The sequence below is a fragment of the Anopheles moucheti genome, chromosome 3, assembly GCF_943734755.1.
Source record: "Anopheles moucheti chromosome 3, idAnoMoucSN_F20_07, whole genome shotgun sequence".
Classification (NCBI taxonomy): domain Eukaryota; kingdom Metazoa; phylum Arthropoda; class Insecta; order Diptera; family Culicidae; genus Anopheles; species Anopheles moucheti.
The window spans coordinates 38479572-38503373 of NC_069141.1; the positions used below are offsets into that span (position 1 = coordinate 38479572).

At 41.9% G+C, this 23802-nt stretch overlaps 2 protein-coding genes across 2 annotated transcripts in view; both read left to right on the forward strand.

Annotated features, from left to right (window-relative positions):
* The window catches only part of LOC128303888 (cyclic nucleotide-gated cation channel subunit A), a 44103-nt gene extending 26022 nt beyond the window's left edge, over nt 1-18081 (forward strand). Inside the window, exons 3-12 of the mRNA XM_053040971.1 lie at nt 1479-1724; nt 5669-5831; nt 9625-9893; nt 9967-10237; nt 10758-10876; nt 10989-11183; nt 11268-11478; nt 12780-12920; nt 13090-13240; nt 17385-18081. Of these exons, the coding sequence (XP_052896931.1) occupies nt 1479-1724; nt 5669-5831; nt 9625-9893; nt 9967-10237; nt 10758-10876; nt 10989-11183; nt 11268-11478; nt 12780-12920; nt 13090-13240; nt 17385-17649 (2031 nt within the window). The 3' untranslated portion in view covers nt 17650-18081. The remainder of the gene's footprint in view (nt 1-1478; nt 1725-5668; nt 5832-9624; nt 9894-9966; nt 10238-10757; nt 10877-10988; nt 11184-11267; nt 11479-12779; nt 12921-13089; nt 13241-17384) is intronic.
* Nucleotides 18082-22753: 4672 nt separating this feature from the next.
* Nucleotides 22754-23337, forward strand: LOC128304961 (uncharacterized). Its single transcript, XM_053042216.1, has 2 exons — nt 22754-23042; nt 23108-23337. The coding sequence occupies exons 1-2, from the start codon at nt 22754-22756 to the stop codon at nt 23335-23337; spliced, it is 519 nt and encodes a 172-aa protein (XP_052898176.1).
* Nucleotides 23338-23802: the final 465 nt, after the last annotated feature.

Below are 23802 nucleotides of genomic sequence, written 5' to 3' on the forward strand. Positions count from 1 at the left end.
AAAGTCTTCGGCGAAAGGTTGTAAAATACCATTGAATCATCACACTACGCAACACCACTCATGGTGCCACGTGTAGCGACAGTGCCATTGTGAGATAATACTTCTCGTCGGAAACGACGCGTTCGATTTAAGGGTCATCGAAAAAGGTTTTCCAACGCTACCCCCATCGTTCCCGCTCTCTCGTTAGCGAAAACGGCCCACACTGAGCTGAGCGTAGGTGACGTTTCGCTTTATGTGGTTTCGGGCAGCTCCCGAGACTAATTATTCCGGGCACGTCTACCGGTGGATATTCGAGGTCGTGCGGTTCGGCGGGACTTTCCAGGCCCACCAAAAGCAAAAAAAAAACCTAACGAGAGCACGGTGTTAAGGGTGTTGGTTTCGCATGTAAAACGTGTATATTGGACTAGATCGAATTGAAGACACGTACCACCAGTTAGCGTATGGCTGGTATAAGAGAAAAAAGAAGGGATTTATTATTGTGCCCAAGGCGCTGTGGCGTCGAAGCTTTACTGTCACGTAGCAATATTTCCGACACAATTCAGCAGGATATTTATTTTTTTTAAATTGTCTGTGACCTTCATAATTGCTTTAATCGATTAAAGTTGAAATGTATTCTTCGCGGTAAAACAATACGCTATATTGCATTTGTATTGGCTTCTAAACTAATTGAAATGTTACTCAGCACTCAAAAAACTGTCGGAAGCCCCCAACAACCGCGAACAGCCATGGCTCTACTAAAAGCTTTTCCTCGGAACCAATTTGGTCCATTATTTTCCACCGAGAAACTGACGCTTTTATTATTTAATGACAAATTCCAAATGGGATATTTTTAAAATGCCACTGAATCGTTCCTCGCACATTCGGACGAACATTCGGATGTCAAAACGATAAAACAAATACCAGAAAAGCCTACTGCTTCGCAGGGATCGAACAGTGTCCGATGACAGAAACGTTCCATCATCCGCGGAGGCTACTAATGTTGGTTCGATTTTGCCATCATGAGTTATATTTTATTCAACGCACACAAGTGAAAAGTCCGTCCGATTGTGGAAAGCGGGGTAATGAAATGAGATGGAACAAGAGGATACACACTAAGGCAAGGCTAACGAAATTCGGTTTTATGAGTCAATTGCGCCAGCGAAAGTAGTGGCGCTCATTGTTTGACGATAAATTTTATCAACGCTCCACTTGCCCTCACCGCCACGCGTTCCGACTTTCTCGACAAGGCCAAATCGCGTGCTGTCCTGTTTTGTGGAGTTTTCCCTTTCCGAGTCGATTAAATAAATGCCTCCGAGTGGGACTCGAACGAAGCCAGCGAATGACAACGGGAAAAATGATACGATCTAAACGAGCGCAAAGATGAACCATTTCCTTTCGTGCCATTACCTCGGTGCTGCTGCTTTGTAGCATGGATAGAATTTTCTTGACTCATTTTCTTTCCTTTTTTTTTGCTATCTTTTTTTCAAACCACTTTCCAGGAACCATCTACTGGCCGGCGGGGCAAACTTTCCTCCTTGCGCCGTTCGCTGAACGCGCTCCGCTGTAGGATATCAAAACGAGGCCGCTCGAAGCCACCCGACCAATTTCTGGACAAATTTTCCGCCGCATCCGCCACCTCCGATACCCGGTTGCACCAGGCGGGCTGCGTTGCACCACAGGCGGTCCCTTCCGATGGGGTGTGCAGTCGCCTGTCGGTCGATCCGTCCCTTCCGTCGCACTATCGGGTAAGTAGCCAACGCCAGCGCAATTGATTCGCACGGTCCTCGCTTTGCAACTTTAGGTTAACTGCCCGTGAAGTTTCGCATTGTCGCAGTCGCTAATTGTGAGTTTAATTTTTATTTTTCCACTCCCATCAACACCTCCATAGCTCATTAAACGCCGTAAATGAGTAACAGCCTGATTGCTGTCATTTCAATTAGAAGAAATCTGGGTAATTGGTTTGTCATTCTACCATTGCAGTCGAGTGAAACGTACTGTCGCGTTGTGTTTTATTTGCTGGCAAGACGTCGAAACTAATTGACGTTTCGACTTCTTCAACGAACAACGATAAAAGATTCATAGTATGGAGAACAATTGACGATGTTATATGAGCCAAAAATGTTCAGTATACGTAAAACTTTCATGATCAGTTTTACACAATTTAAACAAGGTCCAGTATGTGCAAAGAATTGCAGATCTACCAAGGCACATAATGGTTCAATTTTAACTTCTTAATTATTGCTCTGGAAACCCTGTAATAATCTGATATTATCAAATAACTTATCAAAATACATGGTTATTTATTTCAAACGTTATAATTGGTACCTTTTCTATATTATTTTCAACTTGAACTTAAATGTATAATGGAATCGATCTTATTTTCGATTCGAATCGATATTATTTTATTTTTATTATTATCGAATCGATCTTATTTTCGGACGTGGAGTTGCCTTAGTGCCTTAGTGGAGTTAAGTGAAGTTTTTGAATTTTGATTTTGAAAATATTTTCAACTTTCATATCTTCCATCTTGAAATGTGTAGTAAGTGCGTGAGTTAAGAAATGTCAGAACAAAATCGATCTCACCTTGCAAAAGTTTGAGAAAGGTGGAAAGATTCCATACTTGTAAATCCAGGAAAAGCTTCAATTCTACAACTTGAATTAAAAATATCGCTCTAGTATCTGCTATACCCGAATTTCGGAATTATGATTTCAAAAAGTGTGTTCATATGTAGATTCACATTAATCCAAATTATAAAGTCTTAGTTGCTAAAAAATGTACACGTATACGCACCGGCTAGAAATTATAGACAAAGAGCTTTTCTGCACAATGAATATAGAAGAACGGTAGCATTGACAACGATCCTTTTTTGATAATGTGTAGGCAGTTTAACACACATTTTGAACTATTCGATTTGAACATAAGTGTTTTAAGGTAAGGATTTTAGATTCGTGCGCCCTCGACAATAGACAAAAACAAGCTTATACCTTAATTTAAGTATACAAGGGTCAAGGTCCATGTCGTACCAGTCCCATTAATTGTTAATGAAATAAATGGTTTTAGTAAAGATTACATAAATAAATAATTGAAAAAGTTATGGTAGTATTTTAAAGTTAAGTAAACAAAACTAGAATTGAAATATAGTATTTTGTGGCTGAATATGAGCATAATGTTATTACAACTCTGCAAACTACTCAGCTGCTGCATCCACTTCTATTGTACGATGGATAACAAATGATACCCAAACTGAACAGAAAATTCCTTGTAAAACATTTTTCATGTAGTGTGTTAGGCTCATTGCTAGTTCTGAAGGCCACGGTCCTGTGGAGATCATATTAATCTTGCTCATTCATAAGACGTACGGCAAAAAAAACAACCCCATAAAACACAAAAAATGAGACTCATTTTTCCTCGAATGCAGTTGAACCTTCCCTTTCATCGTACGTCTACAGATCACTATTAATTTCGCCTGGGCATAAAGCGCACAAGCAAAGACAAGCTTGCCAATTGTAGAAGAATAACATCAGCCTTTTGAAACCTCATGCGGGTCATGTTAGTCTGAACACATTCGTAACGACGGCAAAGGATGTCCGTTGTTGTTCTTCACCATGCATGCAGAGTTTCATCCTTTTTTTTTTTGGCCAGTTTTTATCGACCGGAACACCTATCCGGTACGGGCGGACGTGTAGTTCCGTTGTAGGCCCGGTAACGGCAACGAAGCGTGAAATACCGATTTCCGGATTTCAGCGCAACAGCCATGGAATCAAATGATGTCTTCGTATCAATTTCATGCTCGCTTGAATGGATTAGTGGTGAAGCTGGCACCAGCGCTACCAGATGTGAAGCAAAATCTTATTAATCTCACGAGACACATTAGACAACAAATGGATAAGTGGCTCAATGTTGTGATAGATACACGTTAATTGTAGTTAGATATTGTTGTATTTTTAATCACGTCATATAAATATTTAATAAAAATGGTTGCGTAATGAAAACTGATTTATTAATATTACTCGTTTTATGAGCAACAGACTAATGTCTAATTGAATATATTAAATACAAGTTATACGATAAACCTATTAAAGTGTTACAGGAAAATCTTCATTGTCTCAAACAGTGCCTTATAATGTACTTCAGGATCAAAATGATCTAATCCCGATTTTTTTTTTAAAATAATCTATCGGCACGGTCAATATTATGATTATGCCAATAAACGAGATACCTTCCACTAAACAATGATTCCATTAGCTATTCGGAAAAAAATAAATTAATACGATACTACTCAGGCACGAAGCAATGGAACGGAGCAAAGTACCACCAATGCCTCTACATAAGGTTCCCTAAATTCCATCGCCCACCAACAATACACAACGCCCCGTTTCCAAGCGAACGCGAAAGCGCTATTAAAGTTTCCCGGATACCTCTGGTGTGGGTCGTCAGCAAGGTGGCAAGAGTGCGAAGATTCCCTCGTTCCGAAAACATTAGCAAATAGGAAATATTCTCAACGAACTCATCGACATTGATGGTCGCTCGTGGTTTGGAACGTGTATACGGTTTGGTGGTAAATAATGAGCGAGAATTAAGTACCCTACGGCTTAGTCGGTGCTTCTTGGTCGCTTGGGCTTGGTTCAAGAGGACTCTCGCTGGTTTTGTGGTTTTGCCAGCTGCGCCATCGTCTGTAACACTCTGCACAGCACCAAACGGTTCGATGGGGAAGGTTTTTGAAGTTGACTTTGCTCACTTGTTTGTCTGTTCGAACTCAAGAAGTCAAAACATTGGTCTGTGTTTCGCTAACGGTAGCTTTACACTGACGCGGTAACGGTGGTGTGCGCAAAGCGAAAACCCCCATTTGCGTAATAATATTGTGGCCCACCGATACTTGCGTCTTCCAAACATTTGTAATGAAACATCAACGGATGCGAACACTGCGACGTACCCTAGGCAGAATGCTCCACATAACGCATCTTATTCTTGGAAAATCTTGGAAGCGCCAGACAGAACCGTGAAAGAAGCCCGTGGATAGGAATTTATGTTAATGTTAGATGCAGAATCATGATGGTTTGAAGATTCGGTTTATTGATTAATCATACCAAGTTTCGTCAGTTTTCGATGCTAGTTAATATTATATATTATGTAGATGATGCACGCGTACGTGCAAACGTATCGTAATTGAGGTTCACTAACCGTGCTGTATGCGATCGATGATAGAAACGCGGAGCACATAAAACAAATCAGTACTACAAATATTTACGAGAATAGTTAACCTAAATTTCGAATGCATCTAAACATGAAATACTTTATCTATTTGAACTCAACTTTCTATAAGAATAAAACAAAAATACAATACAAAATTATATAATTTCGTTCGATTTAATAAAATTCCATTACGAGTGTTCAATTTAAAATGCATAATGTTTTAAAATTCAAGGATTCTGTACAACAAAATGACAGAAATGTATAAAAAAAACCGCAAATTTTTATTGACATTTGAATTAAAACTTTACATAGATAGATGCCTCCATAATTTTATGATAATCTTTGAACACACAATTTATGTTTTCGCTTTCTCCCAGCAAAAGTAGCTATAAAATAATATTTAAATATTTTCAAACGCACCATGCTGCCCATGGTCGCCCCATTCCCCATCCCATGGACTTATCAGATAAACACTTCTCTTTCATGGTCGTCTAGTGGCTGTCCGTCGTTTCGCTGGCTGTACTATACAATATCATATTTGTGATAGGACGAGCGGTCTTCTGGGAGCTGAACAAACAAGCCTCCGTGCTCTGGTGGATCCTAGACTATCTGTGTGATTTCATCTACTTGACCGACACGCTGGTGCACTGTCATGAGGGTGAGTACAACACGAAGCAAACGATTTGTGTAAATAGTCGCAAAATTACGCAGATAAAATCGCTAACTTTGAATGTCTTCATAAGTTTAGCAACGGGAAAAAAATGCATTTAAATTATCTACATTTCTTGTACTAGTGCAGTCTTCTTTCAAAACGTTCCACAGACATCTTTCTTCATAACCCCATAATCAGTGTAATCCCCCGACGATCACCTTTGTTATGCGGTAAAATCGTGGTAAACGCTTTCTTTCCTATCGAGCGTACTAGCATCATCATTGGCACGAGCTCCAAACTCCCCGTCGTCGTTTGCCGTTCATTTGCTAAAAGCTGCAAGTCTTTTGAAGCCCATAAACAACAACATCCCACGTTCTTCTTCGCATCATGATCCTGCACGTATGGTTTCGTCCATCCGTTCGCTTCGTTCACTTCGGCAGTGTCGAGAAAAAGTTGGACAAACCACAAAAACCATCACCGAGTGGGTGTGTATGGAACGGACACCGTAGGAAGCTTATTTTCGTCTGCGCAAAGAATGCGCACGGGGAAAGCACACCAAAATTCCCCCGTTCGACCGCAGAATGTGGCATAACTCACAAATTATCTGTAATCTCGATGGATCTTGCTTTAATTACCGCAACAGCCATCATTTCCACGTCCAGTACCCGAACGCGGGTACGTGCGCGTAGGCGTCCGGCATTTTCAAGGAGCTGCATATTCCCCACGGTCGAGTTGATGCCGTACCAAGTCCGAGCGGGAAAGTCACGGAAATACTTTGCTCATCGGTTCGAGATACATTGACAATGCGCTACCGGAAGCACATTGGTGCCTTTCTCTGTCCTGTTTGCTTCCGACTAGGTTTTGCCCATCGTTTCGACTTTCGATCAAGCGCACCCAGCGAAACTCCACCAACGAACCCGAGAGGCTGGAAAAAGTTGCTTGCCTTTGAAAATTATACGAAAACTTCTCCATTTTCGGCCACTCCGATGGCATCTGCGACGCACCGTCCCAAGGCAATATGCGAGAGGCTCCGGTGTCCTTTTTGTACGCCGGTGCGCTCATGCGCTTCCTGCATCCGTCGCTACCGTCGCCATTCTGTTCGGTGTGCTCGGAGGATTGGCCGGCAGTCCCCGGGGCCGGATTCAAGAATTTGTTGCTTAAGCTAGAAAATAGGTTAATCGATCGCCGGGCCAGATAATTTATTTCCTGCAAAGCACAAATGTTCCCGCCCGCTTTGCACCATGGCATGGTGCGCCGTGGGTACGAAAATGTGGGAAGACAGGACATGGCTGACAAGCACCAGCACAAGCCATGCCAAGTCCGGAAGGTCATGCCGGTTTTTGGATTGGCTCGCGTTGCAGAGATCCGGCCGGCGGAAGGATCCGACATTGGCCCGACTTAAATGCAGGCAACTATTGTGTTCTTCCGCCACTTTCCCGGGCTGATGCTGCCCTTCACCGCAAGCTTACGGTTGTAGGGCTTTTCTTCGAAGATTAGGAAAATGAGATTGGGTTAGGGGCGAACAATGTTGACGTCGGTTTGTTTCCGGGGAGAGACACCCTAAAGATGCCCTCTCTTTATGATGCTGTCCTACTCAAACCAAGGGAGATGGAAACGAGTAATTCATTAAATTGTACCCTGGTCAGCTTGTAGTATTGGTACTCGGTTGGGAAATCCTTCCTGCCTGGGAAGAACAAGGTGTAGCGGAACGTGTAGTGATTTGTGGTGGTTGTCTCCCCTGAAGGGGTTTTCTTCGATTGCTACCGGACCCTCACGTAGCAATGGGTACGAAAACCCCATCTCAATGGCCGGTGGGTTGAGCAGTTGTTGTTTTAGTAGCTATCAGACGACAGCCCCAGCTGCTTGCGGAACCCAACCGTACGGGCATATGTAATTGTTTTTTCCGATCGTTTTCATCAAATGGTTCGTAATTGTTATTCCTGTCCTTGGGATGTGGAATCGATTGTAAAATACTTAGAAGGGTTTATAGTGATTTAGTTTGACCAACACTAGGACGGAACTGTCCCGACTGCTGCAGTATTGCGCAGAGCACAGTCGAACCTTTACTGACATGTAAGATTTCTTATTCGCCCTGAGATAACGAAATGTTGCAATGTCCATGATAGATTTCCTGTTTTTTTACGTCATGTTGAAAACCCTGGTTTATCGCTCTAATACTCTAATACTCGCTCGAAGATAGATCTACACCGGAACACATTCCTAGGCTGCCAAGAAAATATTTTTTTGTAAAAAAAGATCTCGAAATCAGTTTTATTTTATCAGCACATTGTTTTGCTTATATTTATTTTGCTTCAATTCCTTTGTAAAGAAGCATTCCAATTAAATTGTGACGATCGTACCAACACGTCGTAAAAGGTCACATCATCATCGATGACGCGTCACGAATGCTACGAAAAAGTCTCCAATTACATACCCGTCACCATCCAGGCCTGTTTTGCCACGGGTTAAGCTTTCGTTTTCAATGCGCGTCGATCTTTCCCTGCTTCGTGTTCGCCCGTTGCCGGTCCCTGTACAGCAAACAAGCAACCTCAGGAGGACCGGTGACGGGGTGATTACTTGATCGAAATTAAAATACTACACGCAGTGGCTTTTCACATGCTGCATGTAAGTGGGGGGGGGGGAGCAAACAGGAAAATCAATCAATTTATGGATGTGGCTCCCGTGAAACATCGACCCCCCATGCAAAAATCACCCCGGCGCGGTAGCATATGGAGAGCAGCCGTTTTGTGACGCACGAGATATATTTTATTGATTATCCAATCGACGAGTTGGGCTTCCACATTTCATCCCTGGCAACGGGATGGCTTTAGGCGAACACCAAAACGTTAACCCTACCGGTAGTTTCGGAAACGTTATGCACGAACAGGCATGAAGTGGCCCCCATCCTGGAACGCGCAACTCTTACAGCACCGCACCCGAGAAACTTTGCAAAGGCAACTTCACTCCCGCTCCGGGCTTAGTCATCTGCTCGAATACTGGAAATAAACCAGTAAAACACAATCTTCCTCAAATCTCGTCATTTCCCGAGCTTGTGCTTCGTCAGAAATAGCATAAATCAAATCAACCCGAAATTCAATTCATGACAAGGATGGTGAACGACGAACTTGAAGGAAGCAACAATTGACAGACTTCAGGCCCACATCGACGAGCAAAACGATGAATACATCGATGCGGTAGATCCTTTAGCTGTTAGGATTCGAGATTATTTTTCTTTTTGCACGTCTCCGTGAGTTCAATGCAACGGCTTACACTCATTGTGATTGAAATTCTCTCTTTGATGGCAAACATTTCCCGAAAGGCATTCCAGTGCTTGAAGCGTTTGATATCTCCGGGATGCAAATCAAAAGAATATGTCGCAAACAGCTGGAATTTGGAGCCCTTCTCAAGGAAGCCATTCATCCACTTGCGGACTTAGTCAATACATGTCCCAGGAAGTGATACATGTTTGTTAGTGTGAAGTAAAACCTTTCCGATACGAAGTAACAACATTACATCAGAAGATCTTGCTCTGGACATGGGGAACTTTACCGATGCTGTCAGTTACAAATAGCTGAATTGCTGGGTTAACTATTGAATACCGCGAAACATTACTCAAATGGTCTGACATTCATCCGGAGCACCACCAAAAATCAATTCCCCGGAACATCTGCTTCCAAAGGAACTCGAAGCTCTGAAACAAAGAACTCCCTTTTGAACTAGTTTACGTGTAGATTGGACCGTTTATTTGGCGTGAATTAATACCAACATTCCATCAATACCCATCTCCGTTCTTCCACAGGGTACCTGGAACAGGGCTTGCTGGTGCGAGACGCGCCCAAGCTACGGAAGCACTACTTTTCCAAGCAGCGCTGGTGGCTCGACATCGTCTCGATGCTGCCGACCGATCTGGCCTACATCTGGTGGGCGCCGAGTTCCTGTGCCGCCACACGGCTGCCGTGTCCAATTATAGTTAGAATTAATAGGTTACTGCGTCTTCCAAGAATGTGGGAATGGTTCGATCGTACGGAAACGGCCACCGGCTATCCGAACGCCTTTAGGATATGTAAAGTGAGTGTGCACACCGTACCGTACCTGTCACTTAGCGGTTATCTAACGATACGTTTCCAACCGGTATCTGCAGGTTGTTTTAGCTATTTTAGTACTCATCCACTGGAACGCATGTCTGTACTTCGCCATCAGCTACGCGCTCGGCTTCAGCACCGACAACTGGGTGTACAACATCAATGGGCCCAAAAATCTCACCCTGTCGCGGCAGTACATTTACAGCTTCTACTGGTCCACGCTCACGCTGACCACGATCGGTGAGACGCCAACGCCGGAGAACGATGCCGAGTATCTGTTTGTCGTGGCGGACTTTCTAGCCGGCGTTCTCATCTTTGCCACCATCGTCGGTAAGTATGGAGTTGAAGGAGGAGTGGTGCAGATTTTGGACGATTAATTAAAGCCCTTAAATTAAAATGAATGCCAGTTGATATCCACAAATTGTTAAGAATTTCATCCATCAAGAACCACTTTTCACCTTAAATTCCTTGACACTAAAAGAGAAATGGTTCATTCTAGCTCCATTTTCTACTTAGTAAATATTGATTTTCTGCTTCACACAACAAAACTCACCTTAAATCACCTCAGCTTCCTTGACGCCCAATGCTCCCAGAGTGGTTTCTGATGAGCGTTCGTTAAATACTTCGAAGCAAACAGAACCTCGCATCCCAATCTGAAACCCTATCCCTGTGGTACTCGTCCCCTAAAATCTACGCGTAGATTAATCACACTAGAGGAAGCAATCGAGACCTGATAGCTCTGTCGGTACGGTCGTAGTTGTTCCATTGCATTCACGTGCACCGCGTTCCGTTCTTGGATGTGTCCTACTCAACTTACACCTTTCGCCAATGCTATCGCTTTTACCCGTAGGAAACATCGGTTCGATGATATCCAACATGAACGTAACACGGGTCGAGTTCCAAAACCGGATGGACGGTGTGAAGCAATACATGGCCTTTCGGAAGGTTGGCGGTGAGCTGGAAGCGCGGGTACGTACACCAACCGTGGGTGATGTTTTGCCCGGCTTATGATCTTTACGCTTTTTCTTTGTCACCCACCGGTGCGCTGATGTTTGGGTTTCGCGCTGTATCCACCCACCAGGTCATCCGTTGGTTTGCCTACACCTGGGCGCAAAGTGGTGCGCTGGACGAAGAGCGTGTGTTGGCCGCGTTGCCTGACAAGCTGAAGGCCGAGATTGCGATACGGGTACACATGGACACGCTGCGGCAGGTCCGCATCTTTCAGGACTGTGAACCGGGTCTGCTGGAGGCGCTTGTGCTGAAACTCAAACTGCAGGTATGTGCGCAAGAATCTGACGAAGAACTACAACCGTGTGTCATGTGTAGCGCTAACACGTAAGTATCCACTTACTCTGCTTAGGTGTTTAGTCCCGGTGACTACATCTGCCGGAAGGGTGACGTTGGCAAGGAGATGTACATCGTGAAGCGTGGAAGCCTTTCGGTGGTCGCGGACGATGGCATTACAGTGCTGGCTACGCTAGGCGCTGGATCCGTTTTTGGAGAGGTGTCGGTGCTAGAAATTGCGGGCAATCGCACCGGAAACCGTCGGACGGCTAACGTGCGCTCCATCGGTGAGTACTAGTGTATATATTTCATTTTCCGAGTGTGTGTTGATTACAATTAAATTACGTATAATGTATAAAGTCACTTATCTTCTCCCAAAAAAAAATAGCTTCGCTTAGAATACCAAAACTCAATATTCTGTCTGACTTCACAATTTCAATTCCATTTACAAAAGACATCGTCAGACCGTAATTTAATCTTCATTCAAATATTTGGAGCTAACCTTGACGTAACAACACGACCTTTGAGCATTGTTCTCGGAAAACTGCAGACCGACTTCCAGGAAAACAATAAATCCTCTAATTACAAACCATTCTCATGCGACCGTGCCATCAAGTTCTTTTGCCACATTCTGCGTAAGGACAACACAATCTTGTTACATAGCCTCCTTTTCTCCAGAATTCTCCTTTTCTATTTAATCGTCATCCTCATTGCTGGGTGAATAATTCATAAGCAATCTTGGGCACAATTTACAAAGAAACAAAAAGGAAGCACGGGAAAAGATGTGACGAACCGCTTCAACGTGCAGCCGTGCCCAATGACCCGTTAAGGGCCTTGATTTTCGAGTGCGGACGTGAAACATTTAGAATCTGAAACCTTGTTGAACGATACACAGAACGTAAAGGGTAGGATTACAGGGCACCTATTTCCAATTCCTTCCTGTCAAAATCAGTACTTTGCGGAAAGTTTACTTAATTTAGTAGCTCGTTGTTATACTGCGCTCGCTCTTTCATCTTTGCTCTCGTTTTTTTGTTTATTGAAGTTTGACTTTGACTGCGATTATTGATTATTTTTGCCTTTTTTACTGTTGTCCTCTTAGATGGGACTATGGATGGCCTCGATGGGTGGGAAGACAGTCTAAATTTAGATTTATATAATCACGAACAAATCAATAGTACATTCATGTGGATGCATTTTTTGCAACTCCCACGTTCAGCTAATGATAAAATGTAATTATATTTTTGTTTTAAAAACTCTTGGTTCCATCTTGCTGACAATTTTTCCTTCCCCTGTATAACGCTGATGTTCTTAGTAGAAAAAAAAATATCACAAATAATTATAAACATCAGAACGTGCCTGAAGCACCATCAACGGTCGTTCACTGACATCGAGCATCGGATCAAATATTGCCAATTAAAGCAATCGACCTGGTCGATACTGTACCATCCTCCTCCGCTCGTTGCTGTTTGCCATTCCGTTCCAAGGGCTAGGATAATTGAACTCGCATCGCAACGTCCTGTGCATCACCCCGGACGATTTGGAAGTGTCTCACCTGTACCGAACCGTTCCACTTACTCTCTTCCCGCAGGCTATTCCGATCTGTTCTGTTTGGCGAAGCGTGACCTCTGGGAAACGTTGGCGGACTATCCGGAAGCCCGAGCATCACTGACCGAGCGTGGGTGTCAATTATTGCGAAAAGATGGCCTGCTGGATGAAGCGGTCTTTGCCAGTGAGTAACCGTTGCAGTGTGATAACATTCGACATTTGCATACTCTCTCGCCTACCGTTGTCCAACCCGCTGGACAAGCAAGAAGCTCCCTTTTTTGACTGTGTTAGCTTACTCTCCCTCTCACTCTTTCTCTATTTCTCTCTTTTTCTCGCTTTCATTCGCCCAACAGATGCCCAACAGACGCAAGATTCGCTGGAAAGTGGCGTTGCCCGGCTGGAACAGACGGTGGAAAACTTGAACCTCCGGTTGGCCCGCCTGCTAGCCGAATATTCCGCAAGTCAGGCGAAGCTAAAGCAACGCATCTCCAAGCTCGAGGACAGGTAAGCGATGCTCCCCTTCGCATAAGCTGATGGGCACACGGGACGTGCCAGAGCACTGGTTTCACCGGTGGTCTTTCAGCTTTCATTAGCATTAATTACTCCCGCACGGTTCGTTTGCCTCCTCTTAAATCTCATCAGAGCTCTGTGAACTGTCAAGTGGCAGTCAAAACTCAATAAAAATGGCCATCATCATTATCATCACCCGGCCACAGATGTCCACGGGAGTTTGTTCTCACAGTGGCAGGTGAAGGGATAGTTTTATCCTCGGAAGTGCTTCGAGAATGTACACGGAATGTTCGAGCCACGAACGCGCTCAAGGACTTCCGAAAGTTCAACGCTCCATGGACAGTTATTGGACACCTTCACAAAAAAGGGAGGTCTCTGAACTGAAAGCAGTTGATGATCCATTAGTGGTGAGCAGCTAGTGATGTTAAAATAGGTTATAAAAAACACCCCTACGAACCACATCCTGCAGTTTGGCCGGTCAATGATCTGAGCCGTTTGGACAAGGATGGGTTTTTAGGACTTTCGTTCCTGTCCACAATGAGCAGTAATGTAAAAGGTCAAGAACAATTTTAATTTCCCAAACCTGTTAGGGATCGGGAGAATCTGCTAGAATTACGCCAACGCCACGGAAGTGTAGTTATATTTCACCGCAATCCAGACAGAGAGGTGGACAAAGTTTTAACGGACAGCGGGGAACCAGATTTGTAAGAGCTTAGACATCGTAAAACAACGTAAAAGAGAACCAATGTATCGCGGATTTGCTCTCAAGCACGTGATCGAAACTGTATTTAGAAGCACTGCAACTCGCGCAGGTTGCCAAGAAACGGGTTCTTGCCAACTTCTACAATGTTCATTCTGGAACCCTTGGCTCAAGCCTTCTTCAACTGTAGGCAGCTATTATTTCGCGTATTTCTCACTCCGTTTCGGCCCATTGCCTTCAACGGGATGTAATTTCCACGCAAGGCTCCCGTTAGTAGGGCTCCCATGCCTGGAACGTGCCCCTCACTGCAGGGAGCTGTAAAAGCGTAACATAACCATCGAACATAATCCAGGCTAAACGTGTTGGGTTGGGTTTATTATGCGATGGCCAGGCACAGGTTGAGCTGGTTACAGCTCTTGATGCAGGTCACGTTCCTATTGCACGAACGAAGCGCTCCTGCAGCCGGATGCGCCTGCTTCTGTGTGTGTGTTTTTTTTTCCTTTTACCTTCACCGAGTGCATTCCACCAAAATGTAATCGCTTTCAAAATCGGACCGAAGAGTTCTGTTAACGACACCAAGCGCGAGACAGGGGAAGGTGGACGACGGTGAACCAATTCGGTAACCAAAGTCCTAACTCTGGAAGCACATTACACGAACGATGTGAACTAGCCCTCCCAAGCTGCTCTTACTGCGCTTTCCTTATGACACACTTCCACCGGAACAGCGGAGAAGGAGTGGAAAACCTTGAAGACGAAAGGTATGATGAGAAAACGGATTCGTTTTGTGTGAAAGCAACCTTCTTACATAAACTTTGCAACGATTGTTTCAATCCTGCTCACCAATCACATTAAGCGCAGTTGCACTGCACCAAACCCACCTCTTCGAACGGAGCTTACACGATAACTTTTGCGGCCAATTGCAAAAACTCCCAGACCGCAAACGATCGGTGACAATGTGTTTTACGAGAATGTCTTACAATTTGCACGTTATTACTTTCAAGCTGTGCATTTTGCAAAAATGATTTTCCAGCACTGAAGCCGTTGAAACGAATCTTGCTCCCAACGACTGTTGATAGTCGTGTTATTACTATCGTAAAATGCTTGTTTCGATTGCAATTGAAGTCGATTGCTTCTCCATAAATTATGAATATGATTCCTACTCTCTCAATATATTGACAGTTATTCATCACGAAACGACGAGAAATTTCGAGTTCTCCTTTTTTCTGAAAATTAAAAGATTCTTCTTTGTACTGCAAGTACAGTCATTTCCCGAGTTACGCGAATTCGAGATACGCGATTCCTACAATTTTGACAGTTCGTGTAATTTTATACGTGAAATTGAACTTTTATATTAAATATTAAATCATATATTAAATTTTCCAAAAAATACGTTACATTTTTTTATTACAAACATAAATTTTCGTAAAATTAAAACGATATGTTAAAGCGAATTCGAATTACGCGTATTGCTCTGGCACGCATTATTCACATAACTCGGGAAAAGACTGTATTACAAATATATTTTAGTTAAATATTTCTTTTGTTGTGTAACTTGGAAGCTCTTAATTAATTGATGTTTCGTTATTTATTTTTTTACATTTATTTCATTCTTTCACTTGTTTTTTTCATTTATTTTGTTTTTTATTTGTTTCTTCACATTTTTGGTAATTGTTAGTTTAAAACATTACAATTCTGATTTAAATGAAATGGAAGGAGAATCATTAGCGATTCGTTTTTCAAAACAAAATGTAAAAGCATTTTTTGTTTGCAACACTCAGTTAGCAATTTGAAATGCTCCATTTTTATGCAACGCATTATCAGGCTGATTTTCATTGTAAAGCTTTCAACAAGAGTTGTTTCATGTTTCTAGAATCTTGATTAACTTTTTTCACATTTTTCAACCGTCCAGTGGCTCAGCACCTACATAATCTTAAAGCCACAGTGTAGCGATGGATATGACGGGAAATGTGTCCGTTGAAAGCAGATGAGTTGCTTGACAATAGGAACAAAACTTCAGCCCAAAGGCCAACCAAAAACGAGGATAGAAAAAAATGGAAACACCGAATGGTACAAAACGAAGATTAAATCGGAAAACGAGCTTCGAATTCTAAATTATGCCTGCCTGATCGTACGGCACTGCGGGGTGACAGCATACCGTCGGGAGATAGACTTTCAACCAGCAAACACAAATCAAGAGTGCTTTTTTCCGCGAAAAGGTCCGGAAGTGAAAGAATGTTATTTCACTGGCCAAGAATTTGCTGGAAATTCTTTCCTTGCGCATAAAGCGCTCGACTGTAACATTTTCATTACACCTAGCTATTTTTCTTGGTCAACTATTGAGCCTTAATTGAGTTTAAACTCATTCAATTATTCAGCGCCACCTGCCACAATGATTTACTGAGCTTTAGTCTTCCTTATTCATTCTCTGTCCTAATTGATTGTGCTCTTTCTTGTGAAGTAGCTTATTTCCCATTGTTTCGCTAGATGCTCCTGGAGCAATGTTCATCTGCAAAGCACAAAGTTTAACCGATCTCTCCCAAGCAAGACTGTTTAATGGCCAATAGTGGTAGACAGATTGAGGTCGAAATGGGTTATAGTACAAGGTTCAAGTATACGAAAGTCTTGTTGCTCACGATTGACACAAGCAATCTTGTAGTCATTAAGAAATCTATTTATTGGATTATACTCGAGAGAAATTCGGGGAAATATGTTTTTAATGTACAATTTTACTTCAATCATCCTTAGATATATTTTTTCTTAAAATTACATTCATAGGTTTTATATATTGCTTTATTATGTTATTCTATTGTAAATTGGATAGAGCAATGGCCAAATCCTTCAATATAGTAGAGATCAAATATTCTCTACCAGAGATCATGATCGATACCAATCGACTAGACTCGTTTCGAATACCTTTACACTGCATCGTTCGTTTACTGGTTATTTACGGTTCATGCGCTGAAAAAAAATCGCCCTGGAACCCATGTCACCTAACCACTTCTAGAACGCGGAACCACATGGAGCGTGGACGTGGAAACGTGAGTGCAATAATATGCGAATGCTGCACATTCTTCTGTGTCAGCGGGAGACTTCCCGACATAAAAGAGACGTTTGGTAGAAATAAGAATTGCAATCATTCCTAACCTACTTTTCCTGCTAACCAATTTTTCTTCACCTCATTTGCAAACAGTTCTGGTGGTGTGAATTTCTCATCTTCTTACCTCTTTGTATGCTATTGTTCTTTTCCGTTCTGGTTTTTTTTTCTGGTATATCCTTTTCTAAAACCGCTGGATGCTGCCGGACCATCGCCATGGATTATCCTGCTATCCCGAATGAACCCAAATCCATCTTGAATACCGTTCCTTGCACGGTGGGTGGTTGATGGTATAATAAAAAAAAAACCACACTCAAATAAACGAACACAAACCCGCTGCACAGAGTGCAAAAGTCGCCCACCAGCAAAGGCGAAGGCAAAACACATCACCAGCAACAGCTACAACATCCCGGTTCCTCGGCATCCAATGCAGCGCGCCTTCGAACGCAACGACGCAAATCGCACTCGTCAACGACGACCACAACGGCCGCGGACGAATCCTTGACGACGGTGACGGCATCCGGGACGACACCGACGGTGACCGGTGTGGCGGGTGCTAGTACCGGCGGCAGCGGGAACAGTGGGCCAGGCCGACAGAATACGTTATGAATATGCATTCACCATCTTCCGTCATGGCACATTTACTGCTAACGTGCACCGGGTCGCGTGACGTGACCCGAACGTTGGGCGAGCGTTTGGGTTTTGGAGCAAACAAAAAAAAACGAATGATCGAAGATGATTAAATATGGATATCCTTGCCGAGGGGAGTGAACTTCAAAACGGGTTATACCACAAACGGCCAAACACAAAGCAACAAGGCAAGTGGAAGCAGCAGCATGATCTGCTGTAGATTCTTTGATACCCCCAGCAGGACATCAAACGTGCCGGCTTCCATTCTCACATTCTAGTACGACTACGGTAACTGGTTCGATTGGGGAAGTACGCAGCAGAAATTAAAGTCATGCACAGATCCGGGAAAGAATGGAAAATATTTTTCCCTGATCATCTGATCCTAGAATTACTCAATGAATTTAAATTAAACAAAAACTAATTTCGAACTTAAATTTACGGCTCCTTTATAACTTTCTAATGTTTTATTCTATTATTCACATTGTAGCTTTACAAAAATTATAATGTTTATAAGTAATATTAGAATATTTTTTCAAATATTATATTAAATTTGCATGCATCACAAATAATATGTTTGATTTTAAGCAACTGCTTTGGACAATTTTCATACGTTTCTTATATTTGTTATATTTGTTTTACAACACTTCAAGAGTGTCAATTGTTGTTCCAGTTACATTTGAGCTTCATAAAGGTTAAACATCTTCCTTAAATTCTTTTCGTTGTATATCTCCATTTAAGCTACAATATCTCTTACGTATTGTTGATGTCATTACTTCATATTGCTTACGGCAATTAATTCAATTACAACTTCATCGGAAACACTAAGTAATATTTGAAACTTGATGAAACATACAATCTCTTCCTTTTCCCCCGTTGGGTAAGCATTCACTAAAACAAAATGGCCCACGGGGCGAAACCATGTAACCGTAATGTAATTGCTTGATTTACATCAATTCAATGCGAACTCCCTGTGACTACCTAACGTTAAGTTGTAACAAATAAAACTAGCTAACTAACTACATCCAGCCAGATTGGCGCTGGTTTAAACGGTAAAGGTAGACAAGAAATGAAACAAAACATTAAACGTGCCTCGAAATGACTATTTAGTTTTTTACTTAATGATTGTGATAAGAGAAGTAAACCAACTACACACACACGCAAAAACACACGCGCACACAAAACAAAAACCATTAGTCGTAAAGTCGGTGTTGGTGGTAGCGTTTGTACTCAAGTGATGAAAGTGCGTGTATTGATCGCACGTGTGAAAGATGTTTGATTAAATCTAAAGCTAACCATCGTTGGAATGGCAAAAAAAAACTTAACAAAAGAAACGTAATGTTAAATGAAAAACTTAACTCAAAGCAACAAAAAACACATGGAATAAATTATCGAACATTAAACAAAGAGAGAAATTAACTAATAGCGTTAAACGAATGCAAACACCCAATGTTGATTCTTAAACATTTTAAGAGGAAGAGAGATGAAAGGAATTTGATAGAAAGGCGATTTCCAACAACATCGATGGGTAATTAAGTTGAATGTTTATAGTTTTGCAAAAATAGTAATGCAATTATCAGTTAACTTTATACCAAATCGAAACAATACGCAAAGGTAAAGTTCATGTTTCGTTTAAACAATTATTGTATGAATGTAACGAAAGCAGTCAATATATCCATTAGAACCCAACTAAAGCTCACTTTCACACGTCTACTTCTCTCTCTCTCTCTATCTCTTCTTATCTATCTATCTTTCACTCTCTATCACCTCTTCAACGATGCCCACTAGCTCTCTATTACCCTTCTAGTTATACTATTGTTAGCTAATATCAAAACATTAACGTTCGGAAAGGGTTGAAACTTTTCTCCATAACACTATACCACACACTGTAAGAACAAACATCAAGCAAATGCAAACTTAAGCGCGTTTAAGAGACGCCCCACGAAGGCCTGTCGAATGGCCTGAGTGGACGGTTAGCTGTTAGAAATCAAGCAACAACAATCACGATCGCATCCGGGTGTCTTTAGCAACAGCCGCCACACAACAGTGTGTGATAAGTAAATGCAAAATTTTGAAACTGTTCCTCAACATGGTGGAAACAAACATTAACAAGGAGCACGTTGGCTGCTGCTTTCCGCTTGAATGCTCGGGAATCGAGGTGCTCGGAGTGCTTTATCCACAATTTTCACTCGTAACCCCCGTTTATGACAGGTTACATCAATCTTGAAGAAAAGAAAAATCATCCTAACAACGCCATTGACAGTGACGTTGCGCTGAAAACCGGCAGAAAAGGAAAACAGTGCAATCATTCCCAAAATGACAGAATCCACACACACAGCACGAATGGCAAAAACAAAATAGCTGAACCATAGACCTTATTGCATAACGGCGCACGGTAACCTGTTTTCCATTGCCATAGTAACGGAGATTTTCCACCAACAGCGTACGCAAACGTTGGACGGGTTTGGAAGTTCCGAGTCGATGATGCTGCACGAACCGGGAGTATGTTTCTCCCAATAACTCAACAATATATTCCCATGAATGTCGAAGTAGGCTCGTATTGGGGCGATGAGTCGTACATTTGGCTTCTGGTCGATTTCATTGAACCCACGTTCAGCCACGTGGATATGAAATAGGACCCAGGGAAAAAAGAAAAACACATTTTGACGGCCACTCGTTATAATACGAAAATTTTAATAATACTCATGCTTTATCATTCCATTCGGTTGGCTTTCGAGTGACGTTCACCTATTCACCTCGGTGGATGATTAAAATCTTATGCCATAACACCCGAGTGCAAAAAAAAACTGGGGAAAACAAACAAGGCGAACCGTGAACCAAAACATATTACCATCGGTGCTCCTGCTTTCCGACCGAAAACTTTATGCTTTGTTGTTGTGGTTGTGTGGCCAGCAAGCGAAAGGGTCATGCGAATGCGATGGTGAGTGTTGTTGCAGTTTTTAGTTTGTAAGAATGAACACAATCTATCGGTTAAACCCCATGCTCCCCCACCGGGATGATAGATTAGTTTTTCTGCGATAAGCGACGGATATAGCTTTACGGCGACGATGTGCGATTTGAATTTATTGCATGTTTTTCTTTACATTCGCATTCAGTTTCGGCAATAGCTTTGAAATGTATAATTCATCATCCGCAAGTTAAGAGGTTAGACATGCTCTCCTATGTTTTTAGCATCGAATCACATATCGGTTAGCTGTGCTAGAATTTAGATTAGATTGGATTGGTGGAAATTTTTAAAAATTAAGACTTCTATTTTCTTCCTTAATTTGCTTCCTTACAACATGTTTAGAAGTACTTTCCATAACTGCTACAAACCAGAAAGCATGTTTTATAAGTGTCATAGAATTTGTATCTAACGATTCACGATGTACACAAAAGTTCACGTATACAGCCGAACTACAGTAAAAAAAAGTGAAAATTATTAGTAGCGTTTCTTAAAGAAAAGAAAACCCCGATACTGAAAAAGGGAAAAGCTTAACAGGGCAAAATGAACTATTTCACACAAAGTGAACACTAGCTACAAATAATTTAGTTTTCTCGATAAGCCAAGTAGTCGATATCACGAAACACTGTTGGATTACACTCGATCCAAACCAAACAATGCTAGCGTCTAACTGAATAAACACCTTATCACTAAGAATCAAAACACTTTTCCTAACCTGTAAGCCATCGAAAATAATTGCGATACGATTAGTAACCCACAAGAATACTGTGAAATGTTGAACAAGTTGATATTGCATACCCACACTAGTGCGAGATGTCTTCGTTCGATGTCCTTTTGATTTTGTTTTATAATCTATTGCATCTAACTTTATATTTTCTCACAAGTTACATGAAGTACATGAGTTATGGATAATTATATGGGCATTAAAATTATAAGTGACTTACGTTTCCATCACACCCAGCTGAAGGACAACGTGAAGATTATTTGATTTATTTGAGGTAAAATAATCCACTGCTTCTGGGCTGGTTTGAAATGATTTTCTTAAAAGAGAAACCACAACGTCTTAATAGAAAGTAATGCATTAAAAACAAAAACAAGCAAGAAATCTAGTTCTAACGGTGGTAACACATTTAACAAAACCCTGCTCGTGTGTGTAGCATGTATAACTCACCACACTCCGAGGGTAATGTTCTCGGGTGGCGATTGATACAACAAATCAATTCCTATTTAGCAAAACTACTAACACACGATGAGGGGGAAACAATTATTGTAAGCAACAGTAGCGGAAGAGTTTACACAACATAACAGCACACTGAAGTGCAGCATACACTTTGTGCGGAGGTATAGCAAGGGTTTAACGAAAGATGACGAAAGGATGGTCAAACAGAAGAAAACAAACAAACAAACAAATAAAGCTACGGATGGTAGGCGTAGCCGAGAAGCGGAACTAACATAGGGTATATATATATATTTTTTAGTGGATAATGAGACATTAGGGACGAAACCAATTGTGTTAAACACGAATATGAAGTTTGGCGGAAAGTTGAACATTAATTATGTACTGAGATGCAGATGCTTTACTACAACAATTTAGTAGAGAGAACGTCCACGAGAAATCGTCTAGGATGGGGTTTGGTATGCGTTCGTCCGTTCGCGTTGAACGTTGAAGTGCGGCGTGGAAGGATGTAACGCAAGGTGAAAGCAAGTATTAGTGAATTGTTCTCAAAATGTTGGATAATAAAAGTCGTGTTATCGGAAAACATATCCATGGTCGGTATGATATACTTCAGTGTGTGAAAGGCGCAGGGGAAAGAAAGTTAAATATAGCAAAAGTCATCATTAGACGTTGGGGAGGCGTATTTTCGCGAGATCGTAATTGACAATTGTGGGCAAATAATTGTTTTTCGATAAGTGTCATTCAATATCGTTTTAACGTGCGCTTTTGAAGCCAAGATATTCTCCCTAATTTTTATCCGTATGCGATACCCTTCATCAAAGTAACCAGTGGTATGGAGTATCTTCGAATACACCGCCTATTGCTGAACGTTGGAATAAAGCTACATATACGCTGCCAATTTGTGGCAAAGAAGACGTCATACATCCCTGCAGATCCTGAGTATTATGAGCCTGATTGCAACCTGTATCATCTGTCAGACTAAATTGCCGTACGAAAGTTCGAATACGTGGATACTAGTGCGTCATTTGCTCGATAATCATCCGCTGGAAAGCATGCCGCTGGTGCCCAAACAAAATTCCGAACGCAAACCAAAATGCTTCGAAACATCAACACCTCAACGGATGGAAGATGGCAATGCACGGCAAACACCCATGCCAAGTGTCTCTACTAGACCAAAAACTCGCTCGAAAACTGTGCTATCGCACAATAAGAAAACTATCTACAAAACTACTGGTAAGTTCAAACTGTTGGATCGTTATGGTACACCCAATAATGCATATCCTTCTTCAATCCTTTAGTCGCTCAATGGAAACCGGCACGGTTCCGTGTGAAATGTAAACAGTGTGGTGGACGCTTCTATCCCACAATCCGCAATGCAACGAGTCGCATCTCTAACGGCTTTGGAGCCGCCTGTATACTTTCCTGCTGGCCGTTCTGTTTCCTACCCGCCTTATTTACCACCCCGACGAAACATCATCTACATTGCTCGAACTGTAATGCTTACCTAGGTCTTTATGATGTGCAGTGAGATTGTGTGCAGCAGGCTTAAAACAGATCATTTCAATTCATCCTGCTGAGTAGTTGATCCGAATGGATCAGAACCTCTAAGGCGATGGTAATGAGTATTATTTTTGCTTTCTGAAAATTCTTTCTTCTGTAACGTATCATTTAAAAACAATAATATATGTCTACTCCACCACATTATACCTTTATTCATTTCATACAGGTAAAGATTCTTCCACGGAATATTCCACGTGAGCCTTCCTTTTCACGGAAATCATGTTTGATTATTAAAATAAGCGTTTTTAATTTTCCTGCTGTTCAATGGGTTTTAATTCTCGTGTAATGGTTTGTGTCTTGGGAGCGTTTCGTGTTTGCAGCGCCATCTATTGGATTATATCTGACGCTAACCGAAACCACGGCTAATTTAACGTCAAGGGTTAATTTGCAAATTGTCTTTAGGATATTAACATGGAAAATGTCTTAAATGAAA